This window comes from Lepidothrix coronata, unplaced genomic scaffold, assembly GCF_001604755.1.
Source record: "Lepidothrix coronata isolate B3197 unplaced genomic scaffold, Lepidothrix_coronata-1.0 Scaffold215, whole genome shotgun sequence".
In the NCBI taxonomy this organism is placed as follows: domain Eukaryota; kingdom Metazoa; phylum Chordata; class Aves; order Passeriformes; family Pipridae; genus Lepidothrix; species Lepidothrix coronata.
This window is the reverse complement of record NW_016690395.1, coordinates 1,039,770-1,066,635: the sequence shown is the minus strand read 5'-3', so window position 1 is coordinate 1,066,635 and position 26,866 is coordinate 1,039,770. Positions and strand designations below refer to the sequence as shown.

Sequence of the window (26,866 nt, the reverse complement as noted above, 5' to 3'; positions counted from 1 at the left end):
TGTACATTCTTGCTTTCATTCAAGGTTTGTATGGTGTGCCTTCTTTCCTTTATAAGACTCTCAAGATAACAAAAAGTTAAGATTTTGTTGAGTAACTTACAGACTTAAGTCAATAAGAAAATAAAGATATGGTTATTTTTTACATATTGTAACAGTGTCTTCTTTAAATGTTAACCTAAGTTTTACATAATTTTAATGTTTTCAATCCTTCTTCAAATATTAGTATGCAATGGATATTCAGTTGATTTTTATAATAATTTCTTATTAGTAATAAAATATTCAGTATTTTTTATCTATATGCATCCAGACTTTGTAGAAAGGAAAGTATTATGGTTTTTCCCAGTTATTAGATAAAAATAGGATTGTACAGTGGTGGCTTCTCCAAGGTTCAGCTGCACATCAGAAACGGGATGAGGTTTTCTGACTTCAGCTCACTGACCTATGTACTATAAGCAAACATCGCACTATTTTTTATCAGTGGGAAATCTAGTGTGTCTAGAATAAACAAATCTTGGAAATTTCCAATAAACCCAGAATGCAAACATGTGGGTATAGGTGGAGTGGCTGTGTGCACGGTTGCACAGATGTGAGACAGATCAGGCCTCTGGTACATGGAGTATGGGAAGAAACTTCAGAATCAGAAAGTGCTGGAATAATCCTTTTAACATCACTTTATTATGATATTGTTCCAAGAATATTACAGAGGGAAAGAAGGCCACATAAGCCCACAGTGTTATGCTAAACTTTGTTAGCCTGCCAAAAAACATAAAATCCAAAACTGTATAGAAGATAGGGAATAGGGAACACTGTAAATCTACTGTTTATCTTGGGATTTTAAAATAAAAGACTGGAATTCTATTTCCATCTCTGCATTGCAATGTTGGGCAAGTTGCTTGTAATTATATTTTTTACGTATTTTCACTGTTTTTTGATAGCCCAGTTACACGGGACCTGTGACCAGCCTTCTCTGTCAAAGATTTTGATGGGTTGGAACTCTATTCTGAATCTCTCAAATAAGTTTATATACGTATTTTGGGGCCCTAATTTTTCTTCCCATTCATCTGTCCATTTTTAAAATACTTTTGAGATTCTCACCTAAAAGTGAAAACCTGGAAAACTGACTGTATGTCTGCACTTTATTACCAAATATGGGGGAAAAGTTAAGTTTGTCTGTATTATATATTTATTGACTTCCCAGGCTTTTGCATGAATACATACTAAAGAGGTTGGCTGGTTTTTTTCTATACAAGTATATTGCTTGTATTTTTTAAGTACTGCTAATGTCAGCTCAGCTAAGATATCCTAAGTCCTAATGGATGTGCACTTGTATTAGTTGCAATCATTACAGCTTTTAAAAACCCCTTCTTAGTTTATAGAAATTAGCTGTATAAGGGAAACTGCAGGGACCTCCATGTTTCACCAATATATCCTGTACAGCTTCTAAATAAATAAATAATAATTAAAAAAATCATGACATTTCTTATGCCAAATACAAACCTCAATGACATTAATGGGAAAAACGTGGACTAAAATACTGTTTCTTTCCATCTGAAAACTTGTATTGTACAGCAGTTGTGTGTATTTCCTAAAATTATATTGACAGCAGCACTGAAAAAACAGACATTCACCTTGCTAACGACCTCTGGTTTTGGCAAGGTAATAAGTATGAGAAAAGAGAAGATCTGTTCTTACCATAAACAGGAAAAGATGCTTTATAACATCAGCATTTGCTAGCACCTCTAAAATTAACTCTGGGTCAAGCTTTTTTTAGAATTAATACAGAGCAGCTCAGCCTATAGACACATTAAAGAATATGTTTCAAACAAGTCAGTCTGGAAACCATGTTCTAAAATAGTACATGTGGAAACAAAAACATAAATTTGTACTGAGTATTCATTTTCTCTTATAAATTGCCTGGCCTACAGTTTTTTCATCTTTCCCTATGATTGAAACATAAGTTAATTTAGGGCACAGACAGTTGTCTTTAAATTGTAGGAGAGTTAGTTTAGAAGGCATCTCGGGAGGTCATGCAATCCAACCTGTTATCAAAGCAGGGCTAGTACTGTCCGGTCAAATTTTGAGTATCTCCAAGGATGTAGAGTTCACAGGGTTTTTGTCAGGAAATTCCAGTGCTTAACCTCTTCATCAGGACATTTTTCTTCTTCTATGTATTTGGCATTTCCCTCTTGTACTTCTAAAAATCCCCATTTGTAATCATGACCATACTACTGCAGTATGAAGGAAAAATTATTTCACACCACCTTCCATAGTATTTTATGCAAACACATCTTACTAAACATTGCAGCAAGCCAGGAATGTGTGTTTGCTGAGTAAGAAGTAACCCCTCCAACCTCACTACCCCATGTCAAATCCCTAGTCACCATCTGATCAAAACATTAATCACTTTTCATCATAAATTTATTTGTGTTAGGTGATACAAAAATATTGTCCAGTAGTTAAAGCTGAGAAAAGAGCTCTGATAGACAATTCTGACATTTAAAAACTGATATGCTTTCTTATTAAAACAGAAAATATTTGTTTGGATCTTAAGTTTTTTCTGAAGGAGGAGAAAATGTTAGTGAATGGGAAAAAAAAGAAACTGAAAGCACAGCTAACTGTGTGCACTTTATGTATTTTGCATAACACAAGTGCAGAAAACAGTATAGGTAGGGAAAGGCGATTTAACTTTTTTAATTATTCAGTTTTAACAGTAATTATTATCTTATAATATGACCAATAAGGAAGTTTGCTGTGCTTTGTCAAGTTTTCGCAAGTTTTGTTAATTGCTAAAGATATTCTTATCTCTAAAAACTAGATACAAGGTAAGGGTAAAAATGCTTTTACTCTGCTTGTATTTCATGCCATTAACTAAATTTGGCATTACAGTTTCCTTGAATGGCAAAGTCAATTAAAGAAGTTCTTGCTACCTTCTCCCCCAAACCCCTCCTCCCCTGGTACTAAGTGCCATTCCCACCTAAAGGCTACAATTTAATTATTCTTTTGCTATGAGAAAAAAAACCAAACTGTGTTTTTCTTTTTTCCTTAAATTATCAAATTCTTCAGTCTTTAATGCAAAAGTATGACTTGCTGAATCAATGCCAATTCGTCCTAGAGTGTGAAACCCCTCCTTCCACTCATTGCTTTTGGCCAGTGTACAGCAAATGACACATTGACATCTTCTGTCCACCTGATCCTCTTAAGCAGTGGTCAAGTGCTTTTGTGCTGACAGAATCACTGCCACAAAGGTCTGTCCATTATGGTTTAGGATGCTATAGCCCATGCCTGAAGCTGAGCTACCACTAACACTGCATTTGAAGTATATGGAACTTAGCTACGTTATTAGAAGCACGTTGTGCCACAGTGCCTAAAAAGAGGGGTTCTTGAGCTGCAAATCTGTGTACATATATAGAAACAGAAAGCATAGTACGGTAGAACAAAATGAGGTAATAATTTATAGATAAGGACAAGCACGGAAAGGAAATCAGTTACGAAAAGATTAAAATATCACAACAGACCAGACACAGCAGAATCCAACTTCAAGACAACTAAAAGACATCAGTTGTGCAAGAAGTGTTCATTTGCCTGATAATGATTAAAACATTTCCCTCTATTTCTTTCATGTACCATGGCAATTAGAAAATGTAGGAAATTTTTTGTCCCTGATATTCAAGAAACAATATTCAACAAGTTTATAGGCATCATATTTAACTACCATAGTAGGAGGTAGTTTAGCAAACTGCGGCAGTATTAATACTTAATACGTTTTATCATAGCTCAAATGAAATGTAAGTAACTTCTTGAAAGTCTACAAATAATTCTAGACAGAGCTAGCTATCATCATTCATATCAATATTAATTGTATTATCAGTATAAAGACTAATCTGTGTACTTTGTAGAACTCAAATATTCACAGACAAAGGCCTTTCTATGCAGTTTTCTGCCTACTTGTAACCACAGAGCCAAATAAGTGTAGGCCATCTAAATAACCACATGTCCTTATGTCTAATTTTCTGTTGTGCATAAAAGCAAAAATATGACAAAATATGTCTAAAACATCTTGGTATCCTCATTATGGAAACACAGCTTCTAACTATTAGCATATATACACAGATTTAAGATAGAAATAAACCCTGAAAAACTAATAGCAATTATTGTTCCCTAAGCAGAGCACTGAAAAGCAACTTTTCCTTTTTTTCTTCTATGTAACTTTTTAATTCTAGGAAAATAAAAGAACTAAAAATCACTATTAACTACTTAATTCATGGGTAGCTTGTATGATTTAAAGAAAATAATCTGTATTGAATTGGTGCATGTGTTTGCAATTTGTTCTGCAAAAAGAACACCGTGGCATTTTGCAGTAGCTGGCATATACAGCAGTGGGTGTGTTTTATATCTCTATTGATCCTTTGTGGTGTCTTGTAAAAGAGGTCTGTAAATTATTCAGTAAAGGTATAAAACATACCTTTACTGAAATCCACTTTAAGGGCAGCAGAATTATAAAGTCAGCTGGCTTAGCTATAGTGATTTCTAACAATCATTCAGTTGCTAATAATACCTCAATCACCATGTAAAAACCATCCTCAGACACTGAATACAAAAGCAGTGGTGCAAAGTAAGTTTAGATAACAGGCCTCACAAGGCACCTTAATGGTATATCTCATTGCCCCAGAAGTACTAGCCTGCTTATGTTCTTTCAGGGCAGTAAACAAACCCATGTGAATAATAAATGATCAGTCCTAGAGCCTTGAGGCCAACACTCTTCAACACACTGAACAGTGTCTTACCACATGGCTATTTCCCTGAATAGGCACTGCATTATAAAGCAACTTAGTGAAATGATCCAGGTTTGCAGTTTTTAAGAGGAATGGAATCAGGCCTACTCTGAAACAGTACTGACTCAGGCCTACTCTGAAACAGTACTGACTAAAGTCACTAGTCTTCTTGGGCTCCTCAGTTCAGCAGCGCAGAAACAAAAATAAGTTTGTAAAATGATCATCTGAATGATTAAATGAATATGTAAACATATTGTTTACAGAAAATGTATACATACAAGAACTGATAATACTATTTGGATACACTGATAATTGTTATCACTTCCTCTATAAAGGGAGATGAGCGCTGAGGAGGGAAAAGGTAGTGACAGCTCAAGACTAGGAATAAGCGTCTGTTACAGTCTCACATTTTGGACCAAGAGATTGCTACACAGATACTAATAAAGAACTGGTAGAGTTTTAAATTTGCTTTTCTTTTTTCGAGTGCTTCTAAGCCTGTTGGGCAAGGCATCAAGCAGCCAACGGGTACAACTATGCTGTCTCCTTAGGCTGAGGTCATCCTGAGTGGCACATAAAATAGCTGAAGTAGTGTAACTGTTGTAGCACAAGAACTGAGTGCCAGCAAGTTGTCCAAATATTTACTTACCTTTACAGGCAGCTTTTACAGCTGAAACTGAACTGCTTGCTGCCATGGCTACACTGTTTCCAGTAGCTGAACTAGTGCATTCGAACCTAGCTTGAGTTTCTCTTTAAAAGTCTGCAGATATGACTCTGTATCTCTACAAGGTATATAACCTTAGTTACCAATATGCAAATTTTTCTATTCACTTTCTATAGCATATAAGACATTGGAGGATTAGGTCAAAATATCAATGAGAAAAGAATCTTACATATAAAGCACAATTACTGTGTGACAATGGTAAAGGGATTACATGCTAAAGCATGTAAAACCAGCTGAATTTCATAGAATCATAGAATCAGCCGTGTTGGAAGGGGCCTCTGAGATCATCAAGTCCAACCCTTGACCCACTACTGCTGTGGTTGCTAGACCATGGCACTAAGTGCCACATGGAGTTTCATCTTAAAAACCTCCAGGGACAGAGAATCCGCCATTTCCCTGGGCAGCCCATTCCAATGGCTGATTATCCTCTCTGTAAAGAATTTCTTCCTAATATCTAACCTAAACCTCTCTTGGCAGAGCTTAAGACCGTGCCCTCTTGTCTTACTGATAGCTGCCTGGGAGAAGAGACCAATCCCCACCTGGCTACAACCTCCTGTCAGGGAGTTGTAGAGAGTGACGAGGTCTCCCCTGAGCCTCCTCTTCTCCAGGCTGAACAGTCTCAGCTCCCTCAGCCTCTCCTCATAGGACTTGTGCTCGAGTCCCTTCACCAGCCTTGTTGCTCTTCTCTGGATCTGCTCCAGCACCTCAATATCCTTCCTGAACTGAGGGGCCCAGAACTGGACACAGCACTCGAGGTGTGGCCTCACCAGGGCTGAGTCCAGGGGAAGAATCACTTCCCTGGTCCTGCTGGCCACACTGTTCCTGATCCAGGCCAGGATGCCATTGGCCTTCTTGGCCACCTGGGCACACTGCTGGCTCATGTTCAGCTTCCTGTCAATCCAAATTCCCAGGTCCCTTCCTGCCTGGCTGCTCTCCAGCCACTCTGTGCCCAGCCTGTAGTTCTGCAGGGGGTTGTTGTGGCCAAAGGTGTTTCTCAAAATGCCTCAGCACCACTAACTTCTCAGGAAACATTCAAGGCATTCCACAATTTAAATTTGGGCTATGGACAGTCTTCTGGCATTTAGAGTCTGCAAGTCAAACCTACATTGTTCCTTTTTCTTTTTTTTTTTTCACTTTCTTGTTATGTATTGCTCCAGATCTAGCATAGCCTTCCCTACAGCTTTGACATATTACAAATCATGTTACTGTAATTAAAGCTGTACCGTTGAACTGGTAAATGGATTGGATGGTGGAAAATGGAGTTCAGCATAGACTGCTTGATTTTAGTTTACTACTCTGTACCAAACCCAGATGTATTTACTCACCCTCCAATTTAGTGATGGATGTCTGTAAGGAGGGAGGAGATCAATAAAATTTATATTAATAATTACAATACCAAGTGCCCTATTTTTCAGTTGCCTCATAAACTCCCATGTAACTTGCCTTTAGATAGACCACATTTTTAAAGATAAAAATAGATCAACCTTATTCAAATAGTTATGGTTTATCATTTAACTTAATTGTCCTATTGCAACCTTCCCTTGGATTGCCTGATTCCACATATTCTTCACTATAAACTTCCTAAATATTTATATATGAAATATTTGTTATTTTATATACATACACACACACACACACACACACACACACATATACACACAGACAAATTCATTCAGCTAACTCTTGAGGGATTAAAGCTGTGCTCCAAAATTGTTAATCTTCATATGAAAGAGATACAGTCAAGTTGCAGACTATGAAGTTAATCTTGTCTGGTTTGGCTTTCAAAAGTTTTGGTATTTACTGCATTTCTGTATTTCTTGTATTTCTGTACCCAATGTAAAAAGACAGACATTAACACATGCCATTCAAAAGAAGCTTGGATAAATAATTTTTCTACTCTTTCTTATCTGTATAGAAGAGCAGGCAACTAGCTTAGTTATGATATATACCCAACTAAAGTTAAATGAGATGAATCTTACCCTATCAGACAGATCTGGGTTTTCTGAAGAACATGTCAAACGTAGTTTATTTTCTGTGTCCTGAAAGAGGCAATGAGTACAGCTTCAAATTAAAATAATCTGACACTGAAACTAGTGAACAAACAATCTCTCATTTTGAATTTAGTCTTATTTTTATCTCACAGTCTGTAGCACCCACTCAAATTTGGTTATTGAGAAGAGACTCTAATGATCTGGACTGCTGTCAGTTGGTTCGAAGAACCAACACAAAACGTTTCTTTTGACTGTTTTTAAAGTGGTTCAGCCTGCACATACATACCCCATAATGTTTTGGCTGCACCTATTACCAAGTTGAGAAGTTTTTAGGCAGGATCAGTACTTGGAAGAGTATTATATTCCACAAAATACCTTCTTCAGGTGTCTGATAAGGAACATTGAAAGGCATATGGACAGTATTGTTCCTGAAGTCTTTCTTTCAGCTTCAAAGAGGGTCATCTTTGTTTCATCTTCATTGCTACAGTTATCAAAGTTCAAATATTCCTCAACAATTTTAGGCAGTGAGCTAATATGCAGTATTAGTAGCATGCCATCATCCCATTAATTCAGTGTTGAGCTTAATACATGCATGGTATAGGGAAAGCCATACTCTTGGAAAATTCTACTCTCCTATTTGGAAACTGAGAGCTGAGAGCTCCTTATGGGTATGATTAATCCCATGGCACATTCTCAAGTACCCACAGTTATGCTCCTGAGTAATCTCAGTAAATTATTTGAGTAGTTGCAGTTGGTTTAGTAGTTTAAATGGTTTAGTATTACTACCTTCTTTTCTAAAATTACAGAAGAAACAATTTGTGTGCTCTTTGCTAGCTGCAACTTTTCATTGCAGAAACACTAAATTTCAGGGTAGCTTGCCTATAAATACATCCTTTCAAAAAAATCCCATGGCATATAGGGATGCCTGGAGGACATACCTATCAATGCTGCTACACACCTATGCTCACTGCACTAGGATTTTAATAATTTTTAGTTTCAGAGTACAAATTTTACATATATAGACAGTAGAGTAATTGTCAGAACTGCTCAAAATGTGACAACACAGCTTCTACTAATTTTAGGAAGAATACATTATATAATACCAGAGAATTATTGGCACTAAGAATTACATCCAATGCCTTCTGATGGAAAACACTTGAAATTTACTGTTAGTGCATTTCCATAGACACAAGACTTCAAACAGGCATCACAAACTCAGTGTGGTTTCTTCTGTAATTAAAAATATTTTCGTTCAATAGCAAAATATTTTTGTTCTTGTTCCAAGAACACACCACTGCAATCCAGTGTTTAAGCCAAATGTTTTCTTTTAGCTTTCCTCAAATCCTTAGCAGCCAAACTACACATGACTTCAGTGGATTCTATTCAAGCTTTCCGTTACAAACCAAACAGCTTTCTTATAAATGTAACAAAGAGGAAAAGCTGTGTTACATGGTAAATATCAAGTCCTCTCCTACTGGAAAAGTGTACCGCTTGTATGAGAAATTAGTATCCTGATCCTTCAGCCAGCACCTTGCTGAGATAACTCAGATTCATTAAGGTTTTTCCATAAACTTCAGTAGATCAAACTATGCTGGTAGAGATCTAACTCATACTGAGTTAAATACACTGATAATACTCTAAAATGAAATCACAGCATAGGATGTCCATCTTAACCAAGAGAGCAACTCTGTTTAGGTTGGGAACATCACAGAGAACTGCAAATGAGATACACTATGAAAAAAACCAGATTAAAGTTCAAAGTAGGCAACCTGACAAACTCCTAACACAACAACAACAGAAATCTGGTCTTCAAATATAAGTCCATTGGCTGCAATATTAGAATCTGGGTTTGGAACACATGACATGCTGTAGTCTGGATCGGAGAATTTAAATAGGGAAAGGAAATTTTCCTAATCCTCTGTTTTGCTTTATTACATCATTTGGTTTAATTAGATCATCTGTATCAACTGCTGTCTTCAATGTGCTCCCAAATGAGCAGAAATACTACTACTAATTTGTCTTTTTATGGTTTTAACTGTTTATTTAATGGGACCTGAGGTCAAAATTACTTTTAAAAATTTCTTGCTAGAATCATAAGAATAACATTCAGTTGGAGGAAAATAATTAAGGAGAAAATAGGTGAATCAAAGGCTTCCTCCCTCTCCCCCAAAAAATAATAGATTAAAAGAAGATTTTGATTTTATCATGCAAGTATGAGTCAAAGATACATTGTTATCATGAGTTTGCTTTCAGTTAATGTTTTAGTAATCCAAGTAACTTGAAAATACAACTCCCCTTAATACTGTTTTCCTATACAGCAAACAAATGGATTTAAAAACTTGCTGAGGGAGTGGCAGGTGGCTAAATAAATACATAGAAATCCCAGTGTTTTGTCATATAACAAACTATAATAGCACTTCAAAGTTTTGGACAGATTTCCTCATATTATGGGTTTAGGGTGTAGCTATGTGGAAAACTGTGAGTGTTGTCTTTTGGTATTTACTTTACAACCCTTTGTAATCTTCAGCTATATTTATAGATCCAAGTGGGAAGAAATCAAAATTAAATAGGCCTGTTTGAGAGCCCCTTGTAATCAAATGCTTTTCTCATTTCTCCTTAAAATAAAAGCACAGCGTGGACATTTGGCTGCCTGAGGAGACCACCCGAAGAGTTTACAAGCCGCGGCCTGACAGTGAAATATTTTTGTGGAAAAGCATAAGAACACAGGGAGAGGAGTCATGGATAAACTAGATGGTTTCTTTTGAGGAAAGAAGGGGCTGCTTGGGTTTGAGTTGGCAGGGTTTAACTAGTGATAAGAGGGAAGGGCTGAGGATTTCATGCCTGGGGACAGCACAGGAGAGGTGAGTTATTCCCGAGGTGCTGGGATCGCCACTCACTGTAGTTCAGGGGCGCAGTCCGCCCCGGCCGAGCTGGGCAGAGGCTACAGCCCCTCGGGCAGAGGCTGCAGCCGCCGGCGGCGCCCCGGCCCCTCTGCCCGGCCGCTGCTCCCGGCCCCTCTGCCCGGCCGCTGTTCCCGGCCCTGCCGCAAGAGCCGCCGCGGGGCCGCGCTGGGGCCGCCTGGCGGGGGCGGCAGCAGGGCCAGGCGAGGCCGCTGAACCCCGAGCTCGGCCAGAGCCGCCCCCTCAGAGCCGCTGCCCGAGTGGGGCACCGACCCAAATCCAAATGAGTTCTGCCTACCCGGCGATCCCCCGTGCTGGGGAGACGGGAGAAAAGGCCGCCCGAGGGGAAGTCACTGCCGTGAGGGAAAGGCTGTTGCAAGGGAATGAATCCAGCGCAACTGGCAGCGCAACTGTGGCAGCTGGCGACAAACAGCGCCCAGCTTAGGCGAGGGCACCAAAACGCAGAGCCCAAGGCCGACGGTGAAAAACTGGCCATGGGTTAATTGATTTAGGCCTTCGAAAATTGGTTCCAAGCAGCGACAAGCACCCAGCCAAACAAGGTGACCAAAATGCAGAGCCCAAGGCCAAAGGTGAAAAATTGGCTATGAGTTACTTACTAAAAGCTATTGAAAAAAAAAAGGGGGGGAGTTTCGAGAACTGCTTTTGGGTCTCGACTTTCCCCTGTTCCTTACTTGATACTCAAGGCAAGTTTTATGAAGAGAATTGCTTTTTATTGGCCTAACTGCACTTCTTGGCAAAAATAGCTTTAGGACAAACGAACCTTCAGATTTGTGCAGCTGCAGAAAGGTGTCATGGGTACATAAATTACAGGAGCTCCCTTCCGTGCTGCCAAACACTCTTGGGCTAAGACTTGAAAACTGTTGCTATGTAGGGAATATCCCTGGAGAGCAAAGTGGGGTTTTGGGAGATATACAGGAGCCTTACCGAAAGAGTTTCTGACTCTGGACTATTAGTATAGTGAAAACAGGCCCTCATTTACTGTAACCGAAACAAAAGTAGAACTGCCTAGAAAGGACACAAATCTATCTCCCATAGCAGCTTTGGAAACATCCCAGAACTATATCTGGAAGAGCAGCTAGGTATGCTGTAAAAGAAACAGAATAATAACAGTTTCCAGAATTTCAAGTAAGAAAGTTTTCCTTATTGCCAGCTAACCTTGTCCAGGTGATCAGATCACAGCTGTACTTTGTTTAAATTTTGTTTCTTTACGTTTGGACTGAAATGTCCTTGTTGTCTTTTGCTTCTGTTATTGCTGAAGCCTTCTCATCTGCTTTTTTTCTAAATAGAACACAGGATCAGAAAAGACTTCATGGACTAGGAGATCTAGTTCCTTCCTGCAGCAGTTAAATGGGTCATATAACCACATTTGTAAATTTATCAAGCTTTCATCTTAAAGCAGGTTTAGATTTTTTTGCCTCCATACTCCTATTGGGAAGCTGTTCAGTACTTTATGTCCTGAACAGTTGGAAAACTTTCTAATCTCCATGATGAATTTTCATGGCAATTTTCTTAGGTGATCATATGCTGATACTGAGTTCTACTTCAAGTATTTTTTCTTTCAGTGTTTCTCTTGCCTTCCTTTATCCCCAGTATATCCAGAGAGCAATAATAAATGTTTTCTCAGATTTTCGTTACACAAGCTAAATGAGGTAATGAAATGAAGGTAATAAGCTAAATGAAATAAGGTAATAAACTGAATAAGGTAAATCCTTTCAGTCTCCTATACCAAGATTGTCAGCCATTTTACATTATTTCAGAAAAGGTCACAAAAAATTCTTACATAATAGGTTGTACACTTGTCTATCTGTATTAAAACTGTGTGGAGATCTTAATAGTTTCATCTCCCTGGTAGTACACAGTTGTGCTGCAACAGATGTATAGGGTTTTTACCTAATTGTCTTTTCTAAACTATGAACTATCAGCTGGTAATAGAAAATTCCTGCTATTAATTCCAAAGTCTGCAACCTTGCACTTTGTACATATTAACCTCATCTCCTTTCAGTAACTGAAGTTCAGTGACCCGTATGATATTCTGAGCCTTTCTAGTTTGACACTGCCTCCAGACTTTGTCATCAGAAAATGTCATACGCACATACGCTGTACCAAAATTAGCTATGATACTATCTGCTATTTTTAGTCTCCAAACTAATCCTTGAGAATTCTGTTGGTAACTTTCCTCCAAACACACACTTCCCCTTTCAGTGCAATAAATTGAATCTTCGTATTTGTGAATATAGTACAATCAGTCCAACATCAAGGAACTTGTGTTTTTCTCCGTAATTTTAATTTGATTCCAGTTAATTTCCTGCCTCTAAATACTGATATGCTCTCACAGTGAAGCCTTCCTCCCATTGTGCGTTAATTTTTGACAGACTAATGTATAAATGGTTTAATAAGGTAAACCAGAAAAAGAAGGAATTGCTTTTATCTGAAAAAGGCAACTAGGTAGTTCTCTCATAGTCTGCTTCACATAAAATGATTTTTTACCCTTCACTGTTTCAAATTTCCATTTACTTGGATGTGTTAATTTTTCTTTCCTAAGCTGTGTGTTTTAAAACCTTTCATACTACTAAAGTCAGTTTAATGGGGTCGTAGTTTACTTAGTTACTTCCTCTACTCTTCCATACTTCATTTGCTAATTGTCAGTAATATAATACAATACTTGCCTCATTCACTTAATTAACTAACCCTCTGCTTTTCAGTTCACCATTTCAGGCGAAGGAAAAGATTTTTTAAAAACGTTGTCATTCCAAAAATAAGCTTGTTAAGGAGTACTGTGCTATTATGAGCACAACTGGGATGCCTGAAGCAATAGCTATACAGGACTCATTTGGCTGCCTGCCTAATGGTCAGCAAATCCCCAGGCGTTGTATCTACACTAAGGAATAAAAGGAGAAGCTTCACTGTAAGTGTATCTCATTTAAATTAATTGCTGAAATGCCTGTTTTCCTTGTCTTTGTTACTAGAAGTCACTATGATTTACCATAAAAATTGCTAATCAGTTTGGTGTGAATCATTCTTTCCTATCCTATGCTCTGTTCTTAAAAAGTGATACTTTTTTCAGTTGTTTATATTATCTTGACCTTCACAAATATATTTCCTAATTAACACGTGATTTTTTTTCCTGTATCTGCACCAAAAGATGCATCAACTCTGCAATATTCTGACTGAGTAGCATTCTGGAGAATGTTGTCAGAATTTCCAAAGAGCAAAAGCAAAACCAAAGATTCCCATCAAGTATGTACATTTGTACAAATGGTACAAATCTTACTGCATGGCAGATATTTAAAATTGAATTTTTCTATGTTGGCAGAGCACTGCAGAATTCAAACACCTAAGGCATCTGAAACTGTTGTCCTTATATCCTTTATTTTAATGTGAAAAATAAAAGTTTTCATTTAGATTCTTATAGCATATATCACAAACTTGTATAAGCAATAATGCCATTCTATGATGAAACGATAATTTCATTATTTTCCCTATGCTCTAGAAAGGGATCAAAAAGGAGAACCGCAAAATTTTCAAGAAGGAATTTGAACTCCTGCTCCTTGCATAGAGAACTATATTTTTCTTTGCGACATCCACTGTAAATTAAGCCATTTAGCATTTCCAGTGATGACTCCAGAGAAATCTGATTTTTGCTTAGTAAAAAAAGCCCTTCAAGTTAGAATTTCTGAAAACAATGGGTTTAAATTTTGACCATTTATCTGGTAATATGGAAGGCCTTAATATTTGCTACTAGGGTCTGACTCACCCATATATTCATATGTCTTATTCTGTTAACACTGTTAGTACAAAGCCTTAACCACAGATACTTTGGAGCTCTTTCTCTTGAAGCCAGAGAATATGAAAAGAAAGCTCTCCTAGTCTGATGTCTTCCTTTCTTAACACTGGTATTCAAGGAGATATGCAGCAGCTTATTCTAAATCTATGAACACAACGTCTCCTCATCATTGGTTTCTTTGGTTAATGTCCTCCTGAAATGTAAATAGGTGGTCAATGTAAACCATGTCTGCTATTTCAGGGACATAGCCATTAAGATGGATGAAGGCCTCTGCTTTCCTAGGCATCAGACAGATGGATCAAAAGGGCCAGGAGCCTGTGGGTTTCCCTATTGCCAAAGAATGCAGTTTACTTCAAAGTTTTATTTTAAACCACAGCGAATCAAGGGCTTCAAATATGAGCTCTGAAGTGAGAGATTACAGATTCTGAAGAGAGGACTGGCTTGTATAGATATATCACAAGGGTTGCTATAAATGTTAGGTCTATAACAGAGCCTTTCAAGGCAGTGGCCCGAAAATTATAGTCTTAGATGGAAAGGGTGAGGCTGAAGTGAGGAGTAAAGGAAATTATCCAAAGCTGCCAAATTGCATAGATTCAGACAAGTATGGATTGTGAAGGAATGTGATTGAGTTACTTTGTATGGGGACTGTTGATCCCATGTTTTACTTCAGTCAGAAGATATATCACTGTGTCATCTCAGTACGAGATGCTTGCTCTTTTTGTTCTTTGAGCTGTGAGTCTTATGTTGAGTGAAACCACGGAAAATCATCTGCTGGATCTCAATTACATTTTTCTGAGTAAATAAAATGAAAAGCTTGCATTGTTTAAAGTGCAGGGGAAAGTCTGTGAGAAGTTTGTTTGTGTTCACATGTTGAACAAATTGTTCTTCTTTATGAAAGATTTGGCAGCCAAAGGTTCAGGTTCTACACTTCCCCAATATACACAAACAGACACAGGGATTGTTTAAAAGACAAGCGTGTAAGTTGCTTAAATTGGTTTTCTCTTTTTCCTCATCTGTTTTTGACAGGTTAACCCATCTCTCCTTATTTATAACTCTGGAAAATTTTCCAAGAAACCTATGAAATTCTCTGAGAAGAATGTGTTCTCTGAGCTAAAAAAGATACATTAGACTGTACTTCTATGTTTTCAAATTACAGAGGAAGATTATGAAGGTCATACTCATATTTCAGATCTGAATAAAATTTTATAGGCTGCTGTGTAAATACACACAGAGTGGTTCTTATGTGGTTTCCCACAAAAGTTGCTCTAGGCTTTCATCTGGTGCAATTTTCACTGAGTTCCATAATGACAGGTTCCACAAAGGCACCCTCATTCATTTTTAGCTCTACCGATCCAAAACAGAAAAAAATCAGAAGAGAACAGCCAGTATCTAAAACCAGACTCAGAAACAAGAACTTCTGCTGGTAAATCCTGTCTCCACACACTGGGGACTCATCAATATAACTATTGAAAAACTGTATGTATAGACAAATATTTAGAATGCAAGTGAATGGAAATAGTTTCAGGCCCATGAGGCAAGGTGGATGTGACTGGCAGCAAGAAATCAAGTAATTTTACGGTACAGGTCAGTTTAACCAGATCAAAGGGACTAACTAAGCACAAAGGCTCAGGATCAAGTGGAACCTCCCCCACAGCAGATAGCCAGCTGTTCATGTGCAGCTTTGAAATGTTCTGGATGAAGTCAAGTAACAACTTCACCAAGCTAAGCAACTAAAATCAACGTGAGTTGAAATGAAGTCTAATGAGTTTGCTGTGAAGATACTATCCCTCAACAAAAGAAATTTAATAAAGCAGATGCTCTAGAGGATAAAGAAAAACTTATTAAGCAAAATTAGAATGATTCGGTTAGAAGGAACTTCATCTCTGTCTGAGCTGTATTTTTGGTTAATTGGAGGCTATTGAAATCATAAACAGAAACATAAACAAGAAATGTGTATTTCCTGTCATGACCCTTCTCCTGATCACTGTAGATTACCTTTCTATGACAAAATTCTGCACGACAACCCCCTCTGACATCCAAAAAAAATCCAAGAAACAAACAAACAAACAAACAAACTGTTTGTAGAAGTATGCATAAAATAGTCCTTTGGCAATATTCCACCTTTTTATAGTAAGAAGATCATGCTCTTCACTCTGCTGTACTGCCCAGCTCCTACAGAGAGGGATTTTAAAGCCACGTTGCCTCAAGGTGTAATTACCTAGGGAAGTTGTTGAAGTCAAAGTTCTATATAGAAGCCTTTTGGCTTAGAACCTAACCAACTAATCCTCATGCTTCTGCCACTCTGTATAGTAGATTGAATTTAGGTAGCATTCTGTTTATTGACTGTCAATTGAGATATACAGATTGTGCTTACATGTGGCAAGTTAAACCTAGATGTAACCATTTTTTCTAGTCAAAACAACCATGGTGTAGAATTATCAGGAAGTATGTAAACACTGTTAAGTGTTGTGATGATGTTTATGGAGCACCGATATTTGTCTCTAAAATTTAATCAGGAAGGAAGTTTTTTTGAAAAGATGACTCTCTATAGGAATGCTTGCATTTCAAGTAATTTAATCTTGATCATCCGCTTTGATTTCCAGACTAACAGAAGATAAGAGGCTTTGTATAAAGGAAAATTTGGATATGAATACAGTGATGAATCTGGCAGAGGTACACCTTGCTTTATAATTTCAAAGCTTTCTTTGTTTTCTACCTTATTTAACTTCTTCTGTTCTGCTTCCTATTCAGATGTTCCTCCCATTCAAATGTTGTCTTTTTTTTCAAAGTACTGTGAGCTTTATTTTTCGTTCTCCTGTAACATCCTGAAAAATTGTTCTGCAGTACAGCTTTCTAGAGAACAAAAGCACACTGTTGAAGCATTCTTTTTCCTTCATGACTGTATTTTATATCATTACAATCCAACTCTGAGTAATAATAAATGAATCTCCTAAGGTTTCTCTAATTACTGTTAGGCATTCTGTTGAACGTTACCTGAGTCCTTTGTGGGAATCAACTTGCAAGTAAATACATATTAAACCATGGGTTTCAAGGGCCATATACAGACATAACCTTTATAAAGATTTAGAAAGGTCAAACAAACTGCAGTCACACTTCTTATGACCAAGTGAAACACAATGTAATACATGAGGTAATGCTGCCACAAACCAGGTCAGTCTGTCCCTTGGACACTTACCAGTGTGCTGTTTGCTCTCAGTCCACTGGGCCTGATACGTGCTAAGCTTCTGGAGTCTGAAGAGACTCCAGGTGCTTCATTTGTGTTTGTATTGGGAGGTGCAAACTTTAATGCTCCCTTCTGAAACTGAACGTACAGTTCAACAATCTGATTCCTGTGCCTGCTGTTGGCTCTTCAGGCTTTTTTTGTTACAGCACACTTTTGAGAAGACTTTGACATTTGGTGATATATTTCAGTTTTCTGGGCATAAAACAGATGTGAAGGCAAAGACTTACTGAGCCACAAAAGAACTAAAATATGACCTGTCTTTACTAACAAGGTAGCAGATTTAGTGTTTAGAAAACAGTATCTAAAGGCAATTATTTCAGATTACTAGAAGTCTATCTGTAGGAAAAATCCTCCCTTTAGATTTAGAAACAGAAAAAATATACCTGTAGGACAAGGAAAGTGTAGCGAGAAGTTCTTTATTGCAGCGTGCTGGGTGCGCTCCAAGTCACATGGACCTAAAGGCACACCAACCGTTTGAAAATCGCGCTTTTTGTATTCTTTCGGTTATATAAGCTGTTAAATATTCAGTGACCACCGGTTTTTTACCTTAAAAGGTAATTTCTTGGACTCAGGAGGGGCTATTACCTTCCCTCTTGATTGATTTGTGACGTATCCCTCTGTACGGTACGGGGGTCTCTCCATACACAATGGACAGCCACGTGGCAGAGGATACATTTTTATTTTTATACTTTTCCCTATTCCGGGCCACAAAGGTTCCCTGGTGTCAGGCCCAGACAGGACCCTCCACCTTACAGCTTTCACTGTACGCCTAAAAAAACCCTTGGAACTCATCATGGCTAGGCTTTGCGAACGAAACCCCACCCCCTTCTGTTTTTCCACTAAATTCATTTGCTTATAATAAAACCAGGTTATTTATTTCTCATATATTTGTTCAATATTACAGGACTTCTTCCTGCAGTTCTTCTACCTGCTTTGGGTGAAAATGCCCTTGTAGGTTAGTTCTTATTATTTTTTAAGTTTTCAGCCCCTCTTCCAAAATGATAACATTAGAACTGTTTAAGGCAGCAAGATATTACAACAGAGAAAGATTCATAAGGACAAATGCTTACAGTGCTCATGAAGTGATGATTCATTTTTATTGAGACATTTTACAGGCTGACATTTCAGAAAAACTTTCCTACCAGGAATATATCTTCTCTCCTAGTTTCTTTGCCTCCTTTTCTCTCTCCATTCTTTGCATGATAAATGAAAGGACCTCTTTTTATTCTTCTCCTTACTCAATATATCCTGTTCTGAAGGCTACCAAGGCATCATTCTTAGGGTTATGATTTTCAGAATTTTTTCCCTCAGTTCAAAATTTAAGCTTTGCTGAGCAGACAGGTATGAGCCTGGAACCATTTTCTGCTGTTGCTGAATGAAATGTCAGATTCTGGATGCAATCCCATCTGGTCTGCTTGTTGAAGAATTTGTCCAAGATATTGCAGTCTTTTTCAGACAGTAACAATAATTTCAGACCTTTTTTTCAGGGGTGATCCTTGTGATCTTGTTTAGCTCTATGGTTAGTGAACCTGAGTAACTCAAAAGATTGCTCCAATGAGTTTTTAAAGTTGAAAAGGTCTGAAAGGTCTCTGTTTCCAAGACCTTTATAAAACTATTCCTCCAACTATTTACATTGTTTATAGTCACAAGAGAAAATTTTTAAGGAGTCAGAGAGGAGTCAAGGTGACCAGATAAATGTGTCTGACCAAAACTGACTGCACCCACAGGAAAGAACAGTTAAACTTCCAGCACTTTTTGCTGCTTTTCTTCTATTTCAATTTTGCTGGTGTGTTTGTCAGCATAGCAAAGAACATTGTTCTCAGATATCAAAGGGAATAAAAGAAAATAAATTATTACTCAAGCATTTAGAGACTGATCCTGTTAGCTACTGGGCTGAAAGCCTCTTAAAAAGGGCTAAAACCTTCAGCTCCTTTTGATTTGATTAAGTGCACTAATCATCTGTTCAACTGGAGTCAGGAGAGATCATGGTACAACCACTTCACAGGCTGTTCTCTGGATCACTCTGACCAAAGCCATGGCAAAGTCACGCTGAGACAAGCACCTGTCTGAGGCCCTGAGCTGAGAAATTGCTCCTTGGGAACCAGGTTAGCTGTCAGTTAACAACCAACTGTTGCTGCTGCCACCTTTAACCAGAAGGGGGGCACGGGAAGTGACCAGCTCTAGGGGTGAGGTATCACCAAGAAAGCATGCAACATCTCTGCTTGTAACGCTGGTTGGCTACGTGCCCCACTGGGGATTGAACCAGTTGTTCTGGGAAAATATGAATTCTAAATTCCTTGGAGATGTCTAGAAGAAAGTATTTCAGTTAAAGCTGCTTCAGAGTGGCACATCTCGTAAATAATTCAGTACTTTTAGCCTTTAGGAAAATGTCTGTAGTTTGATTAAATATTTTAGATTAGAGAAGTGTTTTTCCTGTTCTTGAGTTGCTGGATTTAAGCACCTTTTGAACTGAACCAGAAATGTGTTGAGTCTCTGTTAACTTTGGCCCTTAGGTGTTCTCCACCAAAATATATTTTATAATTCTGTACTAGTAAATGCCACCATGGTAGAATAACTTTCTTTAATGTATCCACATAGTAATATTTAGGGTATATAAAAAGTCTTTGGTTTTAAAGACTTTTCCTCAAATCAAGTAGCTACAGTAAAAAGAATGATTATTCATATGTAATAGGATGAGAAATTGAAACACAGAATGACAAGCCAAAAATCTTTAGTCATGTAATAATCTTGCAGACCTATTAAAAGCACTCATTTTTCAAGGATGGTTGGCATCTACATGGCTTTAGTAGTTCTGGGTAGTCCTCCAAAACTTATGTCAACAGGTCTGGTACTGAACAACAAATACTGGAGGTACAAAGTATAAATTACTTTTTTCCTCCCAGGATTCATTTCATGATCCTTGTCCTGTTTTCTAATGAGCAGACCACACTTTTCTGGAAACCTTTAATTTACTTTTTCAGCAGTTATTCTTACAAAGCGATCTTTCAAAGCTTAGTGATTCTGTGGCAAGTCACTAATTTATCTTTTAGTATCCATGTGTACAACACTTTTAACACTTTTCATACAGAATGTTTTTCCCATCTTTTAAAGTTGTGGGCAATCCTATTTAAAAATTATCTCAGAACTTGCTAATTCCATTTAGAAAAAAATAGAACTTTAAATTATGTGGATTTGCAAAACTGCTTACTAAACCAACTGCTACCTAAAGACAACTAAAGTAGCTTTTCTAAAGATTTCTTCAGAAGAAATAATTCCTGGAGTAAACATCAGTTAGATTCTCAAAATGTGCCATGGTTGCATTGGCAATCAGATAGTGGGACTGCTACAGTTGTTTCCAACAGGTGGGTATGTGTGTGATACAGCTCTCTATTTAGTGTTCAAGATGAGACAGACACTTTTTCTCGTAAACACGTTATTCTTAGGAGGTGGATTTGCACGCCGAGTGCAATAAATTATTGAAAAGCACCCTAATGGCTCGCTTTCCAATTGTATTACAAATAAATCTGAGAAAGGGCCTTCCTCATCAAATAAAATTTGTTTGAATTCTAATAACAAAAACAATCATTAAGATAAATTATGTATGTAGTGAGTAGCAAACAAAGTGGTAGAATATTTGTCGCTGGTGAGAAAGCAATTCCATAGTACAGAGACATTAGAAATTACTTGGCAAATCTTTATGTACAATGTATTTATTTAGTTGCAAACCATCTACTCTTGGAAGGAACTTCCTTTTCAACAGTTGTGCTTTGGCAAAAACAGCCCTAGGGACATTATGTCCTAGGATTGTTGACAAAAGTGAAAGTCCTCTGTATGTTCTCATCCCTAAGAAAACAAACCATTAGTTCACATTCACTTTCATTCTCAGCTTGTCTCTCCTGCTAGGATCACAGCTAAGAGGTGCTCATCCTTCTTTGGCTTTAATATAAGAACCGTTGCATAGAACTTCATTTTCTTTTGCTCATCTGACAGGAGGTGTAACCGCTGATCCTTCTAGTTTTCTTCTCTAAGCATCTTCTGATCTTCCTGGCTGATAACCTTCTTCTGCTCCATTCCTACTTCAGAGATCCCACCAGGTTTAGCTTATTTACAGGTTTGCCACGAGATTTTTTCCCACACATTTAATGTCACATGCCAAGATGGGGAAAAAGAAAGGGGAAAAAAAAGTATTTTTCTTCAAATGTTGAACAGAGGCTTTAATAGGAATAGAAAGGGGAAAACACCTTCACAGTTGTACTGTCTTTAGTTCTGCTTCACTAGTGAAGATCCTTCTGTCTAGAGTTTATGAGTTTTACTCCTGATGTTTAAATAAGCAGTACACGTTTTCTTTCTTCTATCTGCCAAAGACAGGGTGAAACTATATAGTACCTAAATTTAAAATAGACAGTTATGTGGAAAATAGACATTTGTCAAACAGATAAATATTTCTGAAGTTTTGAATACTGGAATTAGGACCAGATTTTTTAAAGGTGTTAATTACCTAAACACATAAAGAAGCACACAGCAAAGTATTCAGGTTTCTAGGTGTATGTCTAGTTCCCAATCAAATTCATTAGCACTCCTGAAAATGTCAGCAGTCACATAGGGCTACCTACAATCACTGAGGACCTGTGGAGAACATGGATAGTCAGTTATCTTCAGAAATCTAGTACTTAGCTCTCTTGTAAAGTTCACTCTTTATGTTAATGACAAAGAACAAAACAAATAAACCCCAAGTCAGCAAACCAGCCAACTGAAAGCCTGAATTATTTCTTATTCAATGAATGACCTCTAGTGGTCATTTATCACAGCTTTTACACCAGTTGAAATGCCAGCTTGATAGAGTTGCAAAAGATGGAGCATAAGGATCAGATTTTTTCAAAACTGTTTTCTATACAATTTTGGTCTACCTCTGTTAAAATCGTATTCTATTTCACCTTACTACGTGTGCACCCTGGGAACTCTGCAGAAGTTTTAAGCCTGAGTTCTAGCATCTGCACTGCCCCTAGCTCTTTCTCTTTCCTAGCCAGTACCTTCCTCAATCTACCTCTTTGAACTTTGTCAGAGACACCCTTCCATCGTCCAACAAAGCCTTGAGTATATCCTGTTATTTTGATGACATCTGTTCAGCTTCTCATAACATCACTGTATTTCCTGAAACTGGCCACCAACCATCATCTCTCACTTCTGGCCAAAACAGATCATTCTGAACACTGACGGAACATGGAGTGAGTTTATTTGTCTAAAGAGCAAACTCAGCAGATGTAATACTTGCAACGTAATTGGGAAGAGAGCTGTAATCCTCAGTATTGTGGGACATGAAAGGAAGTCCGAGTTAAACATTCAGCAGTATGTCAGAAAACAAGTGGTACTCTCATCACTCAGGGTTTTTATCAGCATTTCTGCTGATCTTTCTTTGTGGCTTCTTTAAACAGCTGTGCCACACTGTTCTGCTGGACATACATATCAGTCCAATTATTAAAGAATTTATAAAAAGCTTTTGCTAAAGACAGAAAAGGTTCCCAGAAATATCTCCTCTATTCCCATCTTTGACCTATGGGACTTACACAGGACTTCCTGTATTTTATTTTGAATGTAGATGAGCATATGTCTGCAACCCAAGCTGCATTACAGGGGAAGTATCCACATGATAATTTTGTTAATCTCAGGTAGCTTTTGATGGTCATCTTTTCCACTACACAAACCTGGTGACAGAGGAAAAATAGCACCTCCAACAGGAGACCAGTGAATAAGGAGTTTATGGTTAAAAGCCATTAGAGATTGCTTCATGGCCCTATTTCCAGTGTTGAGAGATATTTGAAAAGAACTTAAACAAAATGTTTTATCTTTTTAAAAGACATTCTAAAGTTCTTGCTTACTAGAATGGTGTCAAAAGAAGAATGATTTATGTGAGAAATAAAGTTTGGAAACTCTGCTGACAGAACAACAATGAGCCTTTTCTATGTAGGCAGCATAATCTACATTGAAAATGCTATCTTTAAAAAAAAAAAAAAAAGGAGCAAATCTGCAGACAGCCTGCATGACTACCTGAGTTACTCTGCTCTGGATATTTTGCAAGAAAAAAAAAAAGAATAGATGCATCTTTACATGAGAATGACATGTCAACAGAGTTTGATCACTATGCTTAGCAGAGGAACAATTCCAATATTAAATGAATTTCTCCCCTAATTTCTCATTCATTTTATTGTAAGTGACAACTGTAGGTGGATTCTAGAGAATGCTTCATTAATACTGTTTTTCCTCCTAGAAGTCAGAGAACATGCATCTTAAAGGTAATATTTATAGATAAGGCATTTCTAGGTTTGTATATCAGTCATATACAAGTAGGTGGTCAGTGTTTAACCATCAAGTATTAAATGAAATTATTAGAGAATACTTAATCTCTAGTTTGCAGTCAATTCTAATTCAGACATTCCTTTTATGTTATAATTGATGTCTGGAAGCTATTCAAAATAATCTTATAGAATCATAGAATCATTGAGGTTGGAAAAGACCTGTAAGTTCATTAAGTCCAAATGTTAACCCAACACTGCCATGCCATTTAGCACCACTAAACCATGTCATCAAGCGCCACATCTACACATTTTTTGAACACTTCCAGGGATGGTGATTCCGCTATTTCTCTATGCAGCTTGTTACAATGTCTGAGCAGCCTTTCAGTGAAGAATTTTTTCCTAATATCCAATGTTTTTGAATATTTTGAATCCTAAAGCTTGATTTATCTCTCTTATTTCAATTGACATCTTGGGACAGGATGTCTGGTGAAACACTGTAGTGGTGGTTCCTTCCATGCTGTGATGTACCTTATCTAAATGTGTGGTTTTACTATAATATTCTACTATACTATATATGCATATATATGTATACAATATTTTAGAATGTTAATGCAATCATAAAAGGTGATCTGTTTTAGGAATTGCTGTTCAGAAACAGTTTTTTATCACCTCTAAGATTATGTCATTGTCTGACCAATAGTGTCTGTATTTGCAGACATACTTCACATTTCACTAGTATATGGTCCGTTCATCAGGTTTTTTCCAACATTTTCTGGAAGGAATCATGCAGCTCCCTGCCTTCAATCTGTTTGGGTGGCATTGTGCGTACATGCTAATTAATACAACTGCATTTTCTTCTCTTTCAGTTTTTCGAACTCTAAATACCATTGCCTAAAACTTCACCTGTGCTCAAAGCCTTGTTTTTTCAACCTCCAAATCAGAATCCAACATTTCTTCACAAAGTAGGTGGCAAGAAAGACCCCATGATGGGACTCCTTGCTGGCAAGCAGCTGACCAAAGCAAAACTCCTATGCAGACCATTTAAAAAAATCTGCTGGTTTGCTCCCAGCCAATGAGTGAGTATTACAAGGGAGCCAAATGGACCTGTAAGAAGTCACTGCTGCATAATTAGGTGGGCTGCCTTTATTTTGGATTTAATTTACATCTCTTGCAAACCACCGTCTTTCCACTGTTGTCTCAGACTGCAGAATGAACAGTACCTATTTCATCAAAATAATTATAATAAAATAACAGTAGAATTTTAAAAAGAATGTGACCACAAATAACTTTGAGAATTACTCTCAAGCCATGTAAAACAACGTTGTGCAAAGCACAGGTAACCAAGGACACCCTAGAAATAACTGGATAGTCAACAGGGGGAAGCTCTTAACTCACCTTTCTACAGCACTGTGCTGGTTCTCTCTCCATGCTTGGGAGACCACTGCTGATTAAAATCCAGGCCCTGGCTCTGTCATTGTTTGTCATGGTCAGAATACAGCCAGGGACCATCTGTTGAACAGTTACTTGCAGGACAACATGTGGTATAATGTTCTAGTCAAGCCTAAATAAACAACTGCAATTTTTAAATTTCTTAGTTAATTGTATTCATTCCATCTGACCTTCAAATTGCCTAAGAGCATTTCCAACTATTTTTTTCTTGATTTCAGAGACATCATCTACCTTGGATAAGGATTTTAAGCTTTTAATCCGAATATCAATACATGCTTTTAAACCAACACCTTAGTTTCTTTGGAAGGATGTCTTTCTGATATAGCAGGAGTAAACATTGATCCACAAAGAGGGCCTTTTTATTTTCTGTTAAAACCATCAGAGAACAAACATGCTACAAGATAGATTGTGAATAGACTAACGTTTTTATAGTACATGTAATTCCTGTAATTACAGCACTATTCCACCTTTAGCACTTAAGTGCTAAAGCATTTTCTTCCTTGAACTAACATAAATGGGCTAATATTTATACAACAAATGCCACTCCTGTTAGCATGGCATCGCCTACACCTTAAGATTAGCACCTGACTGCTAGAGCAGTTCAGTTCTGGAAATAAGAACCCAAGAACTTCTGGTTCTAAATTCACAATTTAGAATTTAGACATTTCCTAGAGCACAGCATGGGATTATCTTTGTTTGCCGAGGAGATCTTTGTAAGGTGGGAGATTCAATCGAAACAGTCCTTGCCTTTCCAGTCACTCATGACAGCACCACCACTGATGTTAACTCTACTGCTTCTCAGTTTCATCACCTCCAAGCTAAAGTTTTTCAGCAAAGCCCCATCTTACTTCAAAGGCAGGGAAAAGAGTGCTCTGCTCTGGCTGTGTCTTTAGCTTGCCCTGCCACAGAATAACGCAACAGCCACTCCACACCTTCCCCTGGCCCACAGCTTTTCCTGAGGGGCAGAACAGCCTCTCCTCTGCGTGATACTGGAGAAGGTTGGGAGCACCACACACAAGAGAGAACACCTCCGCTGTGCCACCCAAGCTTAATATCGTAGTGGAGAGCGGCTGAGAAGCACAGGATCATTTAGATTGGAAAAGACCTCTGAGATCGCCGAGACCCAACACCACCTTGTCAACTAGACCATGGCACCAAGTGCCACGCCCAGCCTTTCCTTAAACACCTACAGGGACGGTGACTCCAGCACCTCCCTGGGCAGCCCATTCCAACGTCTAATCACCCCTTCTGTGAAGAAATTCCTCCTAATATCCAACCTAAACCTCCCTTGATGCATCGCAAGACTATGTCCTCTCGAACGAGGTGAGCTGCGTTGGTGGGCGCAGGGCCGGGTCGCGGGCAGTGGCAGGGATACCGGCAGGACATGGCCAAGGGCAGTGACGTGGAGAAGGAGAGGGACACGGACATGGACATGGACATGGACATGGACATGGACATGGACATGGACATGGACATGGACAGGGACAGGGACAGGGACATGGACATGGACATGGACATGGACAGGGACAGGGACATGGACAGGGACAGGGACATGGACAGGGACAGGGACAGGGACAGGGACAGGGACAGGGACACCACGATCTGCCGCGGCACCAGCGGCGGAAGTGGCGCCTCGCGCGGCCCCGCCCCCCCGGGCGCGTCACGGCGCGGCGCACGCGCGTGCGGCGCTC

General features: G+C 38.2%; 2 protein-coding genes and 1 long non-coding RNA gene across 4 annotated transcripts in view; 1 reads left to right on the top strand and 2 right to left on the bottom strand.

Annotated features, from left to right (window-relative positions):
* SGMS2 (sphingomyelin synthase 2) overlaps positions 1 to 10,794 on the bottom strand; it is a 58,236-nt gene extending 47,442 nt beyond the window's left edge. Inside the window, exons 1-2 of the mRNA XM_017833510.1 lie at positions 10,683 to 10,794; positions 7,473 to 7,532 (exon numbers count right to left, since the gene is read on the bottom strand). The gene's annotated coding sequence lies outside the window, so the exon portion shown is untranslated. The remainder of the gene's footprint in view (positions 1 to 7,472; positions 7,533 to 10,682) is intronic.
* Positions 10,795 to 10,805: 11 nt separating this feature from the next.
* The window catches only part of PAPSS1 (3'-phosphoadenosine 5'-phosphosulfate synthase 1), a 57,935-nt gene continuing 41,874 nt past the window's right edge, over positions 10,806 to 26,866 (top strand). The window contains exons 1-3 of one of the 2 annotated variants that reach the window (XM_017833508.1): positions 10,806 to 10,944; positions 13,108 to 13,310; positions 16,793 to 16,862. In XM_017833508.1, the coding sequence (XP_017688997.1) occupies positions 16,836 to 16,862 (27 nt within the window). In that variant the 5' untranslated portion in view covers positions 10,806 to 10,944; positions 13,108 to 13,310; positions 16,793 to 16,835. Of the gene's footprint in view, positions 10,975 to 13,107; positions 13,311 to 16,792; positions 16,863 to 26,866 lie in introns of both variants that reach the window. The other variant, XM_017833507.1, reaches the window with a different exon arrangement.
* LOC108506471 lies at positions 20,384 to 26,346 on the bottom strand. Its single transcript, XR_001877774.1, has 3 exons — positions 25,122 to 26,346; positions 21,932 to 23,694; positions 20,384 to 21,819 (listed from the first exon to the last, which is right to left on the bottom strand). It is a non-coding gene; the product is annotated as an uncharacterized LOC108506471 (long non-coding RNA).